Source organism: Typopeltis vanoorti, chromosome 12 (assembly GCF_054136105.1).
Source record: "Typopeltis vanoorti isolate ZY-2024b chromosome 12, IOZ_Tvanoo_1.0, whole genome shotgun sequence".
NCBI classification, from domain to species: domain Eukaryota; kingdom Metazoa; phylum Arthropoda; class Arachnida; order Uropygi; family Thelyphonidae; genus Typopeltis; species Typopeltis vanoorti.
In genome coordinates, this window is record NC_143560.1 from 23,889,149 (window position 1) to 23,909,764 (window position 20,616).

Sequence of the window (20,616 nt, forward strand, 5' to 3'; positions counted from 1 at the left end):
ATAATCATTCATTCTTTTGCTGGCTACATAACTCACTAAAATTCTTTTTGGCTTCATTAGCTAACTGCTGTTCATACCTTTCTTTAGCTACCCTGACCAAACAAGTCACCCTCCTTGCCTGGACTTTGTAGACCTCATGGAGTTGGTTATTTCCACTTCTCTTATGCTGTCTCCACAATGCCCTCTTTCTGTATATCGCATGCTTAATCTCTTTATTCATCCATCTCACACACCGACCTACCTTATTTAACCTTCTCACCCTAGGAATACACTTAGACACTGCATCTACTAGATGGTTTTTAAAAATCCCCCAGCTGCATTGATCTCTTTTCCTGCTAACTCCTGATTCCATGCTACACCTACAAGCTGTCTCCTGAGCACTTCATAATCACCCCCCCCCCTGTAGTTCCACATATACCCTTTTCTATATGGTTTCTGCACACTGCTGGAAACACCCAGGTAATCACCTCATGGTCACTATCACCAATTGGTGGATGATTTGACACCTCATTTATAATTACATCCTATTATTCCGACAATCTTTGGGTGAACAGATGCAATTAATGCAACCATTTCATCTGCCCTGTTTCTTATACTTCTAGCATTTGTATACAAACACAACAGCTCAGTTCTGGATCTACAGCTAGTTCCACTGATACCACTTACTCGATGTTATCTCTCCATGCTCGACTGGGGCCATTTCCCTTTCTGCTTATTCATTTTAAAACCCTTTTCAATTCCAACTGTTTTCTCTTGATCCCAGGTCATCCCATTTCTTTCCTGTCTACACATGCTCTCACCTCCTCTCGGAGCATCCACCTTTCTCACACTGTGTACCCCTATCCACCATGAGCATGCCTGTGTCCCTGCTCATCTTGCACACCCATTCTCTCATTTTCTATACTCATACCACTCACTTCTTCATTCATAACCACCTCTTCAATCTGTCCTGTTATACTCTCCTGCTCTTCCATATCACTTCTAGTTTGATCTGATTCACTCTACTCACTTCTCTACCTTCCAGCAGCAGTCTCTCCAAGCGACTCACACCATAACCACTCAAATGCAATCCATCACTTTCATACAGTTCACTTCTTCCTTCAAACTCATTCTACCATTAACAAACTGTACTCCCATCTCCTCACACATTTCAACCAGCATATCATTCATAATTTCTATACTCATACCACTCACTTCCTCTTTCATAACCACCACTTCAATCTCTCCTGCTCTTCCAGATCACTTCCCTTTGATCTGATTCATTCTCTCTTGGGGATGGTCGCTAGAGGGGCTCTTGGTGTGTAGTGTTTGTTGAGAGCTCCTGATAAGATAAGTGTTATTTTAAGTTATCATTGACAATTTTGCTTGAATATTACATAGTTTTGTTTGCTTTTCGTATCTTAGTGTGTCTGCTTGTGTGTTTTTGGTGTTGTTTCAATTATTAATTTGACAAGATATGACAGAAGCGTGCACATGGCTCTGGAAAGAAGGAAAATGGCAGCTAGTAATAATGGTTTGCCATTGTTGTTGAATAACTGTAACACAAAGGAGATTATTCAATATACTATCTGCAAAATGTATGCATTGCAGAGAGCAGTTGGAGTATGGTTAGATGATGATAGTGGAGTGAATGTGTGCAGAAAATGTAAGGAAAATGAGGAATTAAAGTGTGTTTCATGTTGTGAGTGTGATATTTTTGTTAAATTTCAGAATGTTGAACATAGCGATATGATAAGAAATTACTAGGTTGTACCAGAGAGCTGTCAGGGCAGCGCAGAAAGTGAGAATGAAGGTATTAATACAGAGCAAATTAATGGTTTAACAGATAATAAAAAAAAGATCAGATAGATGCAATGAGTGAGATCGCACGGCTGAGCAGAGCGATACATAGGGCAAAGCAGCAGCTGGAGCATATGCACAAATGTATACCGAGTGTACCAGCAGTGCCGCGCCGTGGGTAGGAGGCGCCCTTGTGCAAAACGTTTTTCGACGCCCCATAAAATAAGTTTCCATGAAAAACTTTGCGAAAAATTTTACTTTGTTAAAAGTACAAAACAGTTTATACATAAAAATAAATGTTATTTAACACTAGTAGAACATAGTAATCACTGAAATTCATGAATAAGGAATTTTTAATAATAAAAATTTTTTAAATGTTTATTCTTTGATAAATAAATACAACAGAATGTGTGTGTGTGTGTGTATATATATATATATATATATATATATATATATATATATATATATATTTATTTAATTTATTTATTTATGAACAAAAATTACTTTTATTTTAATATAAAAAGAAATATCACATAATAACAAAGATAATTTGGAGATATGCTTTTATCTATATAACAATTAGGATAAATGTAGATTTATTTTACATATTCATCCGTCTTGCTTCAGCAGCCACAAAATTTTTAATAATATCTATAATGTCTAATGAATCCATAATATTATTTTCCATTGATATAATTGATAAATCCGTTAGACGCTCTCCAGACATTGTTGACCGCATATAATTTTTTATTAATTTCAGTTTTGAAAAACTTCTTTCCCCTGATGCCAGGGATATTGGTAATGTTCAATAAATACGCATCACAATCGCAGTATTCGGAAATGTGCCAATTAATTTATTTTCGTATATATAATTTAAAACATCCTGGGGAGCAAACTCTTTTTTAATAAAACATTGCAAAGTTTTTAACTATTGAAATATAGTCATACCATCAATATTGCCATTGTTGGAATCTTGATTGTTGCTCAGTTTTAAGTGCAAATCTTTACAATATTTCATTAAATCTTCATCGCTCCAATCAGAACCGGCGCTAGGGTCTATGGCACCCGCATGCAATTTCTATCTAAGTGCCCCTGTAACGATCCAGAAGAGTAAGGTTCTTTTACGATAATAAAAATTTTAATTATTTGAAATTTCTTAAATAAATTTTGACAGAAGAGCCACACGTTGGTTCACTAAATGTAACAAACCGCGGGTGTTGGCTAGGCAGGATAATCGTTAAAAACCAGAATATTCAAAAAATTCTCAAAAGTTAAAGCAAATTTTGATAAAGCCACCTCACTTTAATCGTTGAATATAATGATACAGGGATTATAGCCCTCTCACCGACCAGAATCGCTAACAAAATTAAAATGAATTTTAATTCAAGTTAAAATTTATTTGAACTAAAGTTTAAAAAATTCTTGCATTTTACAAGTTACTAAATTCTTAGTAAGTTGCAAAAATTTTTTTAAATTTTTATAAGTGGAACTATCTTTTAGGAAAATAAAAGAAACTCAAAATAGATGAGAAAATAAGAAAAGAATTCAGAAATAATTAGAACATTTAATATAAGTATTAAAAAAATGATATCTTTACAGAATAACAGAAAATAAATTAAATTACATAAATATACTTGAAAATTTTTTTTAAAATTTCAAGGTTTTTGATTTCATATTCACAAAATTAGAAATAATGGTCTTAATGTTTAATTCCGCACATATATCATTTTCAATAGCTATTAACACCAAACTAACAAGCTTTTTTGTAACATACTTGTTCTTAAGTAGGTTTTAATCAATTTCAACTTGGAAAAGGAATGTTCACCGCTCGCTACACTAACAGGTAAGGTTAATAGTATTCTTAGAGCAATTGAAAAGTTAGGGAAAGATAAATTATTGGACACAATAAAATTAAGAATATCCAATTTAAATATTTAAATTATCCTTCCAAAAAATATCGCGGAAAGCACATAATTCGTCATATAATACTATTGCATTTATGTCTTTATTGTCGCAGTCCTTCAAGAGAATATCTAAATCGTCACAATTTTTTTGTAAATCTTCATTGTTAATTTGTAGTAATCTATACAAGAAATTGAAATTATCATAATCTGTTTTTAGTTGTTCAAAATGTTCTATTAACGAACACATTGCAATGTCTAGAAGTGTATAAAACACTTTCACTCTAAATTTATCTTCAGGCGATTGTGGCATTTCGTCATGATGCTCATAGTCAAATTGTCATGTCTTCTTTTGTCTTCAAACTTCCATAACAGTTTTAAATTCTTGTTCTCCATCCACCTCTTCACTCAGTTCTTTTACCGTTTTTGGAACTTCTTTAAAATTTGTATCTGATCAATACTCTTGTAAGAATATTTTTAAGTTTTTGATAGATTCTAAAGCAAGTGTAATGTTCATATTTTTGTCTTGAAGCATTTTACTCACAGGGTTTATTCTGTTAAGTAAATCATGCAAAATTATAAGAGAGCAAATAAATTTGTAGTTCTTTATTTTAGCACATAATGTTTGTGCTTCATGCTGAGTTTCTTTGTTAAAATTTTCATTATTTAAAATTTCAAAGAGTGCATCATAAATTTCTCCTACGAACTTGAAAAGGATTGCCCAATGTTTTTAGGGGTATGAAAAAAAATTTTATATTGAAAAATTGCAAAGAAACTAATTGTATCTGCATTCACTTTGGCTGCATTGTTAATGATTAAATTTAGAGTATGAGCAGCACATGACACGTAAAAAGCTTGAGGATTTTTGTTCAAAAGCAAATTTTGGAACCCATATTTTTTCCCTTTCATATTTGCTGCATTGTCATACTCTTGACCTCACATGTCTTCAATGGGAATGTTCCAATTTTCCAGTTGTTCCATTATTGTTGCACATAAACCATGTACTGTGGAATTTGATATATCTGCAAAACCTAAAAGGTTTTCTCTGATCTTGACAATTCCACTGTCACCGGAAATAAAGCGAACAATGATTGTCATTTGTTCTGTTTTACTTGCATCAGGTGTGCAGTCTAAAATTATGGAATAATATTTACATTTTCGAATTTATAATAAAATTGTATCCCTGATTGCATTACTTAAAGTTTCCAATATTTCATTTTGACTGTCTTCACACAAATAGTGGGCCCTATTGTATTCGTTGTAGGGCCCTTTCAACATGAGTTTCCATAACGCGATCAAACATAGCAAATAGTTTGACTAATTTTAAAAAATTGCCACTACTCCTTTCATATAATTTATCAGATGATATGCGAAAAGCTAAATTTCGACTACCAAGGAATTATAATTTCAATTAAGCATTCTAAAACACACTCGTCCAATGTTTCTTTTTCATTTCATACATGCTTTGAGTCTGGAAATCAATAGTAGTTTTGTTTTTTTTAATTTTTATCAAGTTCCTTCCATTTAAAGAAATTTTTCATGTGAGTTAAACTAGTCTCATGTCCATGTAAAGTTGTACTTACATTTCTCCAATTGTTATAACCTTTTAGTTTGCATGAAACGGAATTTAAAGTTTCGGAATAAATGAGCTATGTTCTTGGCACGAGCTCCAGTTTTCCATTTTTCTATTATAATATGTGTTGCCAAATTTAGGACCATATGTATCTCTGGGATATTATTATTATTATTATTATTCAGGCCTCCAAGGAGTCAAAAGACTAATCGAGGGAGGTCGTTCCTAAGACATAAAGTCTGTGAAGACTCATCGAGGGGAGGTCCCCCCCCTGAGAAACACAAAGTCTATCATGCCACTCTTTAAACTCACTGACCGTTCTGGCTCCCACGGCTCAACCACCCTCCACACAAAGAAACCACTCCTTACCCTCTTGCTCACAGTTTCCTTTCGTAACTTCCAGGGATGGCCTCTTGTCATCACTCCATCCCGCTGTTCATCCAAGCGAAAGAACTCCCCAGTGTCAACCCTGTAATCACCTCTCAACAGTTTAAAGGTCTTAATCATATCACCTCTCCTTCTTCTATCCACCAAACTCTGCAGTCCACATTCTCTCAGTAGATTCTCATAACTATCCTTGTACAGTCCTGAAACCATCTTTGTCATCTGTCTTTGTATCCTTTCCACAATTAATTTATCACCTTCAAATACTGGGGACCAAATCTGAGAACAATAGTCCAAGTGTGGTCTGATCAGAGACTTATACAACGGAATGATAACCGTCTTATATCAGCAGGTCAGTGTCCTTCTCATAATAGCAGCAATCCTCTGTGTTACCTTCACCACCTTTGCAATATGTCCCCTAAACTTCAGGTTTCTATCAATCATCAACCCCTGATCTCTTGTCTCCCCTACTTCCTCCAGTATAACTCCTCCCATAGAGTATGCAGCATCCCATCGATGTTTCCCAAACCTCAAGACCTTACATTTTGCTGCATTAAACTGAGACCCCCATTCATTTGCCCATCTGTCTAGCTTATTTAAATCCTCTTGCAGGGCTACCACATCTGCACTATTACTAATAATCCTTCCCAGCTTCGCATCATCCGCAAACAACTGAATATCCCCCTGCAATCCACTGGCTATGTCATTGATATAAAGGTTAAACAATATAGGTCCTAGTACTGAGCCCTGTGGAACTCCACTTGTAACCCTCTGCCTCCTGGAAACTGCTCCACCATACACAACTCTCTGATACCTATCAGACAGCCAATCCTGAATCCAGTTGACCAATCTGACATCCAGACCCATGTGCTGCAACTTAAATATCAGCTTATCATGTGGCACCCTGTCGAATGCCTTCGCCAAGTCTAAGAAAATTGCAGTATATGCCTTTCCCTCATCTAATGTTCTTGTAACTTTATTATAAAAGGCTAGCATATTGCTAAAACAAGAGCGTCCTTTCACAAATCCATGTTGATTCTCACAGATAACATTACCCTCATCTGCCCAATGATGTATATGGTCCCTCACTACTTTCTCCAAGATCTTAACTACTGATGACACACAGACTGGCCTATAATTAGACACTTCCAGTCTGTTACCACCCTTATGCAATGGCACTATCTTACCTTCTTTCCATTCCCTGGGCACCTTTGCCAAAGCCAGACTTTCATTGTAAAGCCACGTTAAAGGTATTGTCAATTCGCTAGCACATTCTCTCAAAACTCGTGGCGAAATACCATCCAGTCCCACAGCTTTACTGACATCCAGAGTACTCAGTATCTGAAACACACTCTCCTCCTGTACCTCCAGACCTCGTACCAGTCCTATCCCTCTAGCATTAAAACTGACTCCTCTAGGATGAAATACTCCAATAAAGTGTTCATTGAACAATTCCACTATGTCCTCTGCATCAGTCACTCTATTCCCATTTTTATCCCACAATATCATTCTTCCACAGTCATTTCTCCTCCTACTGGCCACATAGCTAAAAAATTCCCTAGGATTTTCTTTGGATCTTAGGGCCAATCTCCTCTCATATTCCAGTTTCGCTTTCCTTACCACACTCTTATTAGCTAATGCTCATGGAATTGGTTATTACCACTTCTCTTATGCCTTTTTTTACTGTATTGCATGCTTAATATCTTCATTCATCCATTCAACATCTACCATATTTAACTTTCTGCCCTTGGAATATATATAGACATTGCTTCTACTAGATTATTTCTTGAATATCCCCAAGCTACATTGATCTCTTTTTCAACTAATGCCTGCAATCTGTCTCCTGAGCCTTATAATCATAACCCTTATAGTTCCATATAGACCCTTTTCTCACAGAGGTCTCCTCACACTGCTGACAACCACCCATTTAATCACCACATGGTGACTCTCACTAACTGGAGGGTGATTTGACACCTCATTTATAATTACATCCTTTGATAAGATGATCAAATCCAAGATTCTCAATTCTCATGTGCCCTCTGTTACATGATTTCTGAGGTAGTTATCCTTCAAAAACTCAAGAAACTCAATTTTCTTTATTTCAAGCTTCTATCTCATCATTCTGTTCTATATTGCCATAATGAAAATCACCCATAATAATCACCTTTTTCTTATTTGGTTGGCTAATTTGATTATACATTTCATAGTTACTACCATCCACATGTCCGTGCAGTTAGACTAGTGGCTATGTACTTTGCAACATTATGCCTGGGGAAGGAGTGTCTTAGGTTCGATTCCCATCAACAACATGAGCTTAAGGATCTTCCTCAGCTATGGCCAAGTTAGCTGGTCTTGGGTGTGGACACCAGGGTTTTTCATCCCACAAGCAGGCAAACCAGCCCCGTGAACATACATGGATACAGTCAGGAATACTAAAGACAATCCCTCCAGCCATAGGTCTGAATTGTCAGCTACACCGGTCCTGAGCCCAGATAAAATTAGAGGGGATTGAGGTGGTGCCGTACCTCCTTGTAAAAGGGACTCACGGCCATTGAGTCACCATACGAAATGAATAAATGAATGAAACATCCACATTACTAGGTCTATAACAACATCCAACTAAGTATTTCATTCTATTAACCTCTATCTCACGCCATACTGCCTCAAAACAAATGGCACTATTTCCCTCTTGCATCTCTACTATATATGGGCATAAATCTTTCTCTATCATCAATCGCACTCCTCCTCCCTTTTTACCCTTTCTATCTTCATGAAATACATCATACCCTTCCATCTTTATTCCTGTCAGGATGTCATCCTCATCCAACCACATCTCATTTAATCCAACAATTTTTGGGTGAACAGACTCAATTAATGCAACCATTTCATTTGTCTTGTTTCTTACACTTCTAGCATTTGTATACAAACAAATCAGCTTATTCCTGGATCTATAGCTAATTCCATTGATACCACTTATTTGATGTGACTTCTCCATGCTTAACTCAAGCCATTTCTTTTTCTTCTTATTCATCTTAGAACTTTCTTCAAATCAACTGTTTTCCCTTGACCCCAGGTCATCCCCTTCCATTTCTGTCTACAGATGCATTCACATCCTCTTAGAGCATCTACCTTTTTCACACTGTATTCCTCTGTCCAACTTGAGCCTCCTAATTTCCCTGTCTGTCTTGCACACCTGTTTCTCATTCTCTATACTCCACATTCATAAGCACCACTTCAAGCTCTACTTCTCTTACTTTCCCACTCATTCGCATCGCTTCTTATTTGCTCAGATTCATTCTCTACACTCATTACTCCTTCTTCCAGCACCAGTCTCTCCATATGACTCACACCGATACATTCAAATGCAGTTCATCACTCTTATACAGTTCACTTTGTCCTTCAAACTCATTCCACACATTAACAAACTGCACTCGTTCTACTCACATATTTCCACTAACATATCATTCATAATCCTTGCTCTTTGTATCATCTCACCACTGTCATACCTGGGCAACACGCTTGCTAGCTTTCCTATCATACTCTTCTCTTTTACCCCTCTCAACAACCTCCTGATTTGCAATCTGAAATGTTCTTTTTCATTCACAGTCAATTTGTATCTATTACAACTACCAACTCTTTTGCTTTCTTATTTCTCATATCTAATGCATCAATCACTTACTCATTTTACCTCCAGTAAAGCATACTTTGTGCATCCTCTTGTCAAGCACATCTTTAATAACTGAATCATCATACAATGCCACTCACAAGTCTTTTGTTAACTCTGTATTCCTACATTATTTGTCTTCATCATTTTCACTCTCTTCCATACATATCTTGAGTTCTCTTAACTTCATTCTGCATCCATTTCATCTCTTGCCTCATCTTAACCAACTCAACTTTCAAATCTTGCATCACACTTTTGCTCTCATTCATTCTCTCAATTTTGATGCCAGCCATACATGCTTGGTTGCAGCCACTCGCCACCTTATCTTTAACTGCACTTTGTTTTTTAACTTCCGCCACGTTCGCATCATTTTCGTCTCTCTTTTTCAAAACTTTTTAACATTTTCTGCTGCACTTTTACACTGTCCTTTTCTATCACATGAGCACTCCTCCTCCTCCTCCCAGCATTCTCACTGCTAACATTTTCAGTCATGAACATATTAGCACTCATCAAGTCCTCATTCAGTTCACACTTCGCACCCCCCCCCCTTCCATCCACCTTAAATATTCATAATTTATCTATATAATCAAGCAAGATCAGAAGGAGCAAGTTTTTTCCATGGAAAGTGGCTTGTGAGTGAAATGCATTATGTGAGAGTGTGGTGAATTTGAAAACATGAAATAAGTTTAAAATGCAGTTTGATAAGCTTTGTGTGTAACAGTGTGTACCTCCAGCAATGAGTCCTCTGACTATATGGCAGTTTGGTGTTAATAACAATAACAATAATAAAGTAAATTGGTAAAAAAAGATCTGCCCTTTTACAAACTTTATGGCCTGTATTAGGATATATTCCCATCCACCCAGACCTGAATTTTGTGTTTTGACTAACCTTCCCAATATCCCTTATTTGCCACTCCTCAGATACTACTGTTCTGTAAATTTCTGCCTCTGTCTTGGAACTTTCTTGGCCTTTACTGAAACTTAAATTAAGGAACTTTGTCAGAAGAACTATCAATTATCTAGCCCATTTTGCAGAACTCATGGGCATGTTGTACTTAAATGTCGATATTGCATCAATAAATAGGTTTGTTGGGGTACGGATTCATATAATTACTTTTTTTTTCATTCTTTATTTTTTTCAGCATATCACAATATAAAGACATATCTACATATCTGAGAGTTTTTTTTTTTTTTTTTTAATCTGGCCTAGTTGGCCGAGTGGTTAGCATATCTGTCCTCCAGCCAAGAGGATGTGGGTTTGAATCTTGTCATGGGCATGGATGTTTGTGTCTTGCTTACACTGTGTGGAAGGGGCAGCTGAGAACCTACCACTTATTCTAGTAGAAGGCACCACTCCCAAAATCCTGTGACGTATGAGAGTAACCATATGGCATCTATGTATGTCAAATATGAATTATTTTTTATTTGTTTATTTTTTGGAAGTTTATTTTGCACTTAGTTAGACTATAATAAAATATCTTCAGGACTGAGGTAAGGTGGTACATCCCGTGGCAACTCGTAGCAAAGGGTAGTGGCCCTTCCCTTAATGCATAGCAGTATACATGTCCGCAAGGAGATGTGCTTTGCATTGTGGGAGATACTGAGACAAGGAGTGATAAGAGCTTGGTCCACCTTTGCTACGAGTTGCCAAGTGATGTACCACCTTACCTCAGTCCTGAAGATATTTTCAGGTGCAAACTTTGATAAAGGATTAAACTAAATTTATTATTTATTTTTTATCCCACAATATCCTTGCTTGCTAATTCTTTCAAAATTTCAGCCCGAACCGTATAAAATAAAAATTACCATAACATGAAAGAGTGAATAAAAGTGTATCAGTCCCCAATGGTTTACAAGTAAAGAAATATGACTATATATTCTTTATTATATATTTTGTTACTGAATCTCTATAACTTGACTGATAAAAACCATTCTCTTTTGGGAGGAAAGTGTAGGGTTTAAATTATCCTCAGGACATGAAGGACCTTTATGAGAACTTTTCAAATGAAACTGAGTTAGTCAGTCTTATATGGAAATGATGGGAGTTTTTCTCCTAGAAACTTGAAATTTCTCCTCATGCAAAACAGACAAACTGGCAATTAATCTACATTAAAAGGTTACACATGCAATTAGGCTGTTATGAAGCCAAGTTACTTGGCTATAACAAGCCACTGAGCTTAAGACATTGTAAATAATGAGATCAGATATTTCATTATTTCATTGAACTACTTTGTGGGAATACATTATCAATGTGTAGACTGAATCATAAGCTTTATGGTTCACATTATCAAAGCGGCATTTCAAACATAAGTAGAAGGTATGTAGTGATTTGAAAACACCCTGGAATTTAAAACCATTACTGCGATATGACAACCTAAACTGAGTCTACAGTCTCATCATAGACGATTCCATTCATTTAGCAAGCAACATCTAATCAGAACAGTCAATGACATTCTTTAGTTTCCTTGGCTAAAAGTTATTGGCATTAGTGAGATATGTCTGACAGAAGATGATATAATTAGTGGAACAGAATGTGAAGGGTAGAATATTTTCAGAGAGGATAAAGAGAAAACAATGGGGGCAGGGGGGTGTTGTTGATAACATCTTATGAACTGCAGCCAAAAAGAAAGAGTAGAAGTCCAGCTGGAGGTCAGCGGATATAGTGCATTTTAGGCCATCTGGTGTGAGACGTAGGCTGACAGAACAAAATATATATGATGTAGATAGTAGGCAAATGAGCACAATGAATGGAGGATGAGTAATTATCATGGGGAACTTCAACTATGGATAGATTGGAAGGAGGAAAAGACACATGGGAAGATGGAACTGAAATTTATGTCAATCTTTGAGCATGTTCATGAAATTGGGAAAAGTTTAAATGGTGATAAGCAGTGGTTTGCAGATGATGCAAAGTTGAGAAGAACTAGAGAAGTAGAACAAATGTCACTTTGCAAGAGAACTTGAACAAACTCAGAAAATGGGCAAGTCAGTAGAGTTAATAGTTCAACATTGCAAAGAGTCATTTTAAAATTCAGGAAGCAGAAATGAGATGCAGAGATACAATCAGTGATGATATCTAAAAGGAGATGGAGGAGAAGAGGGATTTGGTATTGATGGTGGATAAGGACTTAAAATTTCGGAGACACATTGCTGAAATCATGAGGGCAGCATAGTGGATTATGGCAATGATACAGAGGACACTGACATGTAGAAGTATGTTATTATTATTATTAATAATAACATACTTCTACATAATTTATTTATTAATAAATTAGCCAATTTATTTATTAATAAATAAATCTACAGATTTATTTATTAATAAATTGGTTACTGATTAGGAAAAAAAGAATTTTTTGTAAATTATTTTGTACAGGCAGTACCCCCACTTAAAACTTCATGGGCCACCACTGGTGACACCTCCAGGGAGTCCAAAGACTCATTGAGGGAGAGTGTGCCAACAGCATCAAATGATTGAACCCCTTCCAACTACTAACCGCACTCAAACTTGCTTAACTTTTTGCTGAGCCATTAATAGCAGAGGCTCTACCAATTGACCAACCTTTGCTGGCTATGGTTCCGTTGTGGCTTGATCAACACACATAGATTACAGTGCACAGATTTGGCTACCTGGTTTTCAAAAGGAAGAGGAGATATTGGAAAGGTTCCACAGATGACTGAATTGGTTTCTGATTTCTGGAGACAAGGCAGATGGATAGTATGAAGATAGATTTGGGAAATACAATTTTGCAGAGTCTAGTGGATAGAAGAAGGAAGGATATGACTGAGACATATAAGTTGGAAAGGGGGTTGTTACAAGGTTAATGTGGATGAGGTATTTCATTGAGTGGGGGAGTTAGCCAGGGGAGGAACAGTCAGGAGGCCACCCTGGAAGCTGGATGTGATATAAGCAGGGTGTGAGCACAGGAGAACTATCCATGCAGCAAACCTACCACCTCTTAGGTGGTAAGTTTCCTGCATGGAAAATGGTAGATGACTGGATTACACTGCCTGAGAGTGTGGCAACTGCAGAATGGTGAATGTGTTTAAGGAATAGCATAATGATGAGCTGTGTGTGTGTGTGTGACAGTGCACCCTCCTGTGATGGGTCATTTCACTCCATGGAGGTCTAATGACAATAATAATAACAATGTGGTATTAGTTAAAATTAGTTGATGTATACTGAACAGAAATCCAGTAGGTACTTACCTATTAGCTTTGCACTTTAATTCAATTTTTTTAAAACTATTTGCTACTCTGCCGTTTAGACCTCTCACAAAGAGCAACTTTTCCTTTATCTTTATGTCAGCTGCCTTTTCTAATAACCTGAGAAATTCTTCCATGTCTTGCTCAGTAGAACATTCACCGGGAACATGATGTACAATGTTGGCACACAAAAATATCATTGTCAAATTTCCCATTTTGATGTTTGCTCACATCAAAATGAGATACCACACACTACATGGATATGCCTGAATAGAATATCTTCTATTTCTTCTTTAGAACACTTTATTAAAACTATTATGTTAAAGTGCTACTTTTCTAATTCATCTGTCAATAATACATTTTTTTTTCAATTGGTACTTCGTATTCTGATGATGCCCATCATGAATTCTGCTGATAGTGAATTAGACTTTGTTTCAGTGACTGACTTCTTGCCATTTTGCCCTGATTCTCTGACAAAAATAGTGGGTCTTATTTAACTGGGTAACAACTCAGCTAGAATGATATTTTATCTTGTACCATCATTTGACTTTTCATTTAAGCAAATAAATACAAAATAGAGTTTGGTCAGCTAAACTGCATATTGCCAGCCCATTCTCATTCATTCTGTATCTAGGTAGATAACAATTAATGGGGTTCACCATGAAAAAGTGAGTATTGGATGTTAGGTCAGAAACCAGCTGTCAATTCTCAGCATTCCTTACAATGCAATGGGTCTTCTGCTCCCTGACCATTAAGAGACTTGATGTGAAAAGTATCATGTGAATAATGGCTAATGTGGGTGACCTACATTTAGTTTTTCACTCCATAACATCACTAACTTACCATGCTTGAGAACATAACAATAATAGATATGCACAATAACTTCATTACTTCCAACTAACTTTTCATAATATCTAGACAATGATGTTGTACAATGTTGGAGAGGTTTCACAGCAAATGGTGGGAGATCAGGGAAGAACCAGAGGACATCCCTGGAAGATGTATAAGGAGGATGTGAGCAGGGAAGTGAGAAGCAGGTTTTTTGCATGCAGAGTTGTGAAGATTGGAATGTGTTGCCTGAGAGTGTGGTGTCTGCAGAGGATTTGAGTGTGTTTAAGGTGTGGTGTGATGAGCAGTGTGTATGACAAAAGGACCTCCTAGATGAGTCTTTGACACAATGGTGTCTTGGGATAATAATAATAATAATAATAATAATGTATCAGTCCTCAAATATATTCTCACCCCAAGTAAACCAGAAACAAATTTTCCTTTCTTCATGACTGTCACCATATAAAATAATCACTAACTTTTGAAATGCCATTGATTTTCCTAAAATGTTCATTTCCTATGATGTGATTAGTGCAGGTGGATAAAATTATTCATATAAATATGATTTAGTGCATATACGAATCACTAACTCCAGAAAGAGGACATTCATTTTTGCCAACTTTCCAGGAACAACCATAAACTGTATATAAGTTTATTTGTTTCAACATTTTAATTTTTAAAATACTTGAATAATTTTCTAGACCCTAACATCTTTATAATTAATCCATCACTCTCAAAATCTGTAGTATATTTCAACCTTAATCAGCAGTAAGAGATCTTAATCAAGCCATTTTCCAAAAAAAAAAAAAAAAAAAAAAAAAGAAAGGACAAGTCACTTTCCTACAGTTAGCAATTCATATATTGGAATTAGTGATTCTGTTATTCTATTAATAAAAAATAAAAAATATATAATTTCAGCTTATTTTATATAAGAAAGTGCATACTTTGTTATTGTAAATACTTACCCATGCACATTTGCATCATCATAACATCTTCAAAACCTTCATTACATTCACATCTGAAAGATCCTGCAGTATTTTTACATGTACCATTTCCACATACTCCATGAGCAATAGCACATTCATTAATGTCTGAAAAAAAATATATATATATATATACATATATATATATATACACCGGTATATATACACAGTAGTGAACAAATTAATCTGAACACACATTTTAAAGAAAAATTTAAATTTCGCAAAAAAATAACTACAAAAATTAAACTCCAACTTTGCCTAATAATTTCTAAGTTCATTAATTCACTTAGGCATGCGATTAATAAGGTTATTAATTTGCATGCCTAAGTCAATTAATGCACAAGATGAAGAAATAAGAAAAATGTGTTCTACCAATGTAGATCACATTTTTCTTATTTCTGCATCTCGAAACCATACTTTTATAATGGATTGTATTAAGTTATCCTTTGTATCACAATTTAATTTTCCAAGTCTCTTTTTCACTATGGCCCACAAATTTTCTATTAGATTAATGTTAGAAAAGTTACCTGGCTATTGAAGTATGGCATGGAACAAGATCCTGGTGGAAGATTAGTTGTCTTTCTGGATCTATGGGACTAATCTTTTCTTTAATATTTTTATGTATTGGTCATTTTTCATCATACTGTCAACAGGTGCAAATGACCCTGGATTGTCATGTATAACAACCACAGAACATCTTTTTAGCTGGGTGTTTAAGGAGCTTGTTGAAGGTGGATCAGAGAAATCTTAACTTTTTATTTCATATTAAAACACAAGTGGTACAGTAGTAAGTACGTGGTATAACATTATTTACAAAAAATTAGGATACATTACAAATGAGAACAGCTTAAATCTGGTAGGTGAATTATACATAAAATAATAAGTAAAATATAAAGAAAAAGAAAAAAACTATACATACGTTATATACAATAAATATGATCAGATGTTTCTCCAGTATCTTGTGTAATCAAATGCTCTTTCTGTGCAAGATATTACATCCTCTTTTGTGCAAGGTGATTGAAAAAGGAGACAAGAAAATGTTGTTCCATGGACTGGGTTGTCCCATAATCATAATTATCTGGTCCAATGAGGTAGTCCAATTTGATGAGGCTTTGTTTGCAGCATCCTATGCAAACAAACATTTTGAACAGTGTCGTTCAAAATCTGTTGAGGTTTTTTCAAGTATTCTAGTCCAAGTGGGCACCACGTGGAAGATGTTCGGCTGTTGGAATACCAGTATTATTCTGAGGGTAAAGTGCAAGCCATTGTTGAAGTCTTGTCTCTGGAGGGTTTTTAGATGGTTCAACAGTTGCTAGAAAGCTATGTCAGGATCTTAGTCTTATGGGCCCTTTCTTTTAGGCTTACACGGTGATCCGAATGCATTTTTGAAAATTATGGAGACAACTACCGTGTTTGAATAAAAACTTTAGTTTAATATAACTAAAATCTACATTCGATGTTTAGACCTTTATGTCAAGGTTATCTTCTGGAGCATACAACTATACACAGGAAACAAGCTATACTACAATCAAACTGGTTTGTTAAAGACACTGACCAACCGCTACAACAATTGTTGGCCGGACCTCTGGTGAAAAAAAATAATAATAATAATAATAAAATAAAATAAAATAAAAATAAAAAATTATACATCAATGCTAGAGTACTATTATTAGTTGTGTACTATATACATATATTAACATCATTCCAGCCAGTTGGTATGGAATGGTTTCTAATACTAGCTAAGGATTGGCTAGAGTCCTGACTTATGCTGGATCTTTCATATTAGGTAGGCTGAATGTGTACCATCCAGATCCAGTAAGGTGTTGAGTGCGTGGTCCGTCAACTCAACACCTTACACCAAATCAACTGAAAAAGCACCTGCTCCTTACACCACACAAAAACCTGGTATGAAAGGAAATTTAAGGAATCCTGTGAAATCCTGATAAAACACCGAAATATCAACAACAAAGATGGCATGAAAATTCCAAGGATCTGGATGGTACACATTCAGTCTACCTAAAGTGCCCACTACATTATCAGCATATGCTAATACCTATTCCTTCATAGTTGAAGGAACTGTTATTCCTCGCACAACATGTGTATTGTTGACTTCCTGTAAGAAAGGCTCAAGAACCAGTGCAAAGAGCAATGGACTAAGAGAGCAGCCTTGCATGACTTCTATTCAAATTTTAACAAGGTCTGACAGGAACCCATTAACTAGGAGGTGGGTAGTAGAATTGGCATAGGCCGTTACTGATATCTGTTATCCTTTGATAACAGCGAGCATTTTTTTACCTACACCAGTTTGCTGGATGATGTGGAACAAAAAGTGATGCCGTATATTATCAAATGCTTGAGTAAGGTCCACTAATAGCACTGTCATCGACTGCTTTTTCATATTAACTAAGCAGATTAGATCATGTAGCAGAAACAGAATAAATTCTACTGCTCGGCCTGGAACTCCATGCACCTGTGTGTTTTTAAAATTATGTAAATCATACCCACTTTGACCCTCATCAGTGGGAGCCAGACCCAGAGGTGATACCATGGTTGAAGTAATGCAGAAGTCATATTTCCATATAAGAGTATTTTACTATCTCTAATAATCTAATCACCTTATTTTAATAATAAGGTGATAATTTAATAATAATTTTAATCTCTAATCACTTATTATTAAAATACTCTGGATTAGAGGTAGTTGTTGGAAGTTTATCCACTTGGTTATACTATAAATTAAGATGCCCAGAAATTGTATTCTTGGTTTAATCCTTTATCCAAGTGTAAGCAATCAAAGTTTGTGCCTGAAGTATTTTCAGAACAGGGCAACTCGTATATAGAGGCTAATGTCTTCACATCACTTGCCTTAGCATCCCATAATGCAAAGCACATATCCTTACGGACATGTATAATGCTATGCATTATGCGAAGGGAAAATACTTCAGGTGCAAACTTTGTTTGCTTACACTTCAATAAAGGATTAAACCAAGAATATAATTTCTCGGCATCTTTAATTTATAGTATAACCAAATGAAAAAACTTCCAACAACTCTCTCTAATCCAGAATATTTTAATAATAGGGTGTGACACCTTTTGTCTACTTGTCTATGGAAATCTGACTTCTGCATTACTTCAAACTTGGTATCACCTCTGGGTCTGGCTCCTACTGATGAGATATCAATAATGGTCGAAACCGATCTGGGTAATGACCCTTTGCATAATGCATAGCATTATACATGTCTGTAAGGATATGTGCTTTGCATTATGGGATACCAAGGCAAGTGATGTGAAATCATTAGCCTCTATATACGAGTTGCCCAGTCCTGAAAATACTTCAGGTGCAAATTTTGTTTCCTTACACTTGGATAAAGGATTAAACCAAGAATATAATTTCTTGGCATCTTTAATTTATAGTATAACCAAGTGGAAAAACTTTCAACAATAATAACTGTTAATCAGTAATTTATAGTTGCAGTTGAATATAATTACACTGTACAGTATTTATATAATAACAACAAATATAATTTCTTTATATATAATAACAACAAATATAATTTCTTTATATATAATAACAACAAATATAATTTCTTTATATATAATAAGAACAAATATAAAATCAGCTAATGCCTTTTTGTTCCAGTATAGGGAGTAGGCGAGGCTGTTTTTTAGCCCTATCTAACTTTTGGAGACTGAGTGGGCAGTTCAATCATTACTGATAGCCAATCAGAGATAGCTGGCCCAAGGCTATCACTAATTAATCGGCATGCAGTGAAGAAGGTGGCTAGTAAGTGCCGCCATCTGGTGATCCCTAACCCTAACACAATAATTTTAATGTCTGAAAATAGTGTGGGTTCGACGGCTGATTTTCTTGAGTTAATTGAATGAAAAACCCGAGTTTCCGGTAGGAATAAACCCGCTAGCCCGTGCCAGAGATCGACTAACTCCGGAACCGGTCGAGAAAAGGCTTAGAAAAAGTTCCTCTAGTCAGCGACTGGATTCGAATGCCTTTCATCGTGCGGTCAAGCGCTGTAGAGTGCAAAAGCCACTTCTACTGAGCTATACAAGCTCCTCTACAAAAACCAAATATAACTTCCTTATATATAATAACAACAAATATAATTTCTTTATAATAGACATGCACATACATTATATACTTTCTTTCCAAATTGTCCATTAAAGCAGTTGTTTGTTTATTTATTTATTTTAATGCATTTCAATGCTGTAATTGTAATAAATGGATTGTTCTTTATATTGATCCCAGTTGAAGAGTGAAGTCTCAGCCTGAATCCTCAAAGCTTTTATTAAGCTTATCTGAGGATGACACCAGTTAGTTATTGTTTATTGGTTTGATTGCTACATTGCAAGTAGACTGACACTTGATAGATTTGATAATTACCACAGCTAGGGTTTCTGGGCAGGAAGGAATTCCAGCCCGTTCTCGAGAATTTTTTTTGTTTTCCCGTTCCCGAATCACGAGAATATATGGTCGGGAAATCTGGAAAATTTTTAACAAATTATTTTTTATTAAATCATATTTTAATATTTTTTTATAGATTGCCATCATAATGAGTAAAGAGTATAAAGAATGTTGGGAATATTTTAGAAAAGATAAAGATAACGAATCAGCTCGTTGCCAGATATGCTCTAAAACTTTGCAATGCAAAGCATCATCAACCAGTGGTCCACATAGGGACCTAGTATACATTCATGGAATGAAAAGGAAAAAACAGTCTGAATTGAATAATGATGAGCCAATGCCTTCATCTTCTAAGAGACAAATGACAATTTTACATTATGTCAAAGGATTGGATTTAGAAGAAACTGTAAGCAAATTAGCAGCCTTGGATGGGATATCAGTCAACATCATCACAAAAAGTGAGTTATTATGGAAAGTTTCAAAAGCAAAGGAATGCAGTTGCCAAGAAGTCCATCTTCAGTTATGACACTAATACATAATTATTATAGTAAAGTGAAACAACTGTATATCCAGAAATTGGAAATATTCAAATGTGATAATAAAAAACTGAGTATTTCAACAGACAAGTGGACCAGTTGCAAGAATCGCAGATACATGAATGTTCACATATACTGCAATGAGACCTCTATGAACCTTGGTTTAATAAGAATACATGGGAACTGTCCTGTGGAAAAAGTGTTAGCCTTGCTTCAGGAAAGATGAGAAAACTTTCAGTTAAAACTTGAAAGTGATGCGGTTGCAATTACAAGTGATGGTGCAGCTGCTATTGAAAAATTCGGAAAATTATCACCGACTATTCAACAGTACTGCTACAACCATGCGCTAAA

General features: G+C 35.6%; 1 protein-coding gene across 1 annotated transcript in view; it reads right to left on the bottom strand.

Moving 5' to 3' along the window:
- Positions 1-20,616, bottom strand: part of LOC150100631 (fibrillin-1-like) — a 1,594,375-nt gene that overhangs the window by 979,913 nt on the left and 593,846 nt on the right. The window contains exon 25 of the mRNA XM_090401848.1: positions 15,298-15,423. Within this exon, the coding sequence (XP_090257974.1) occupies positions 15,298-15,423 (126 nt within the window). The remainder of the gene's footprint in view (positions 1-15,297; positions 15,424-20,616) is intronic.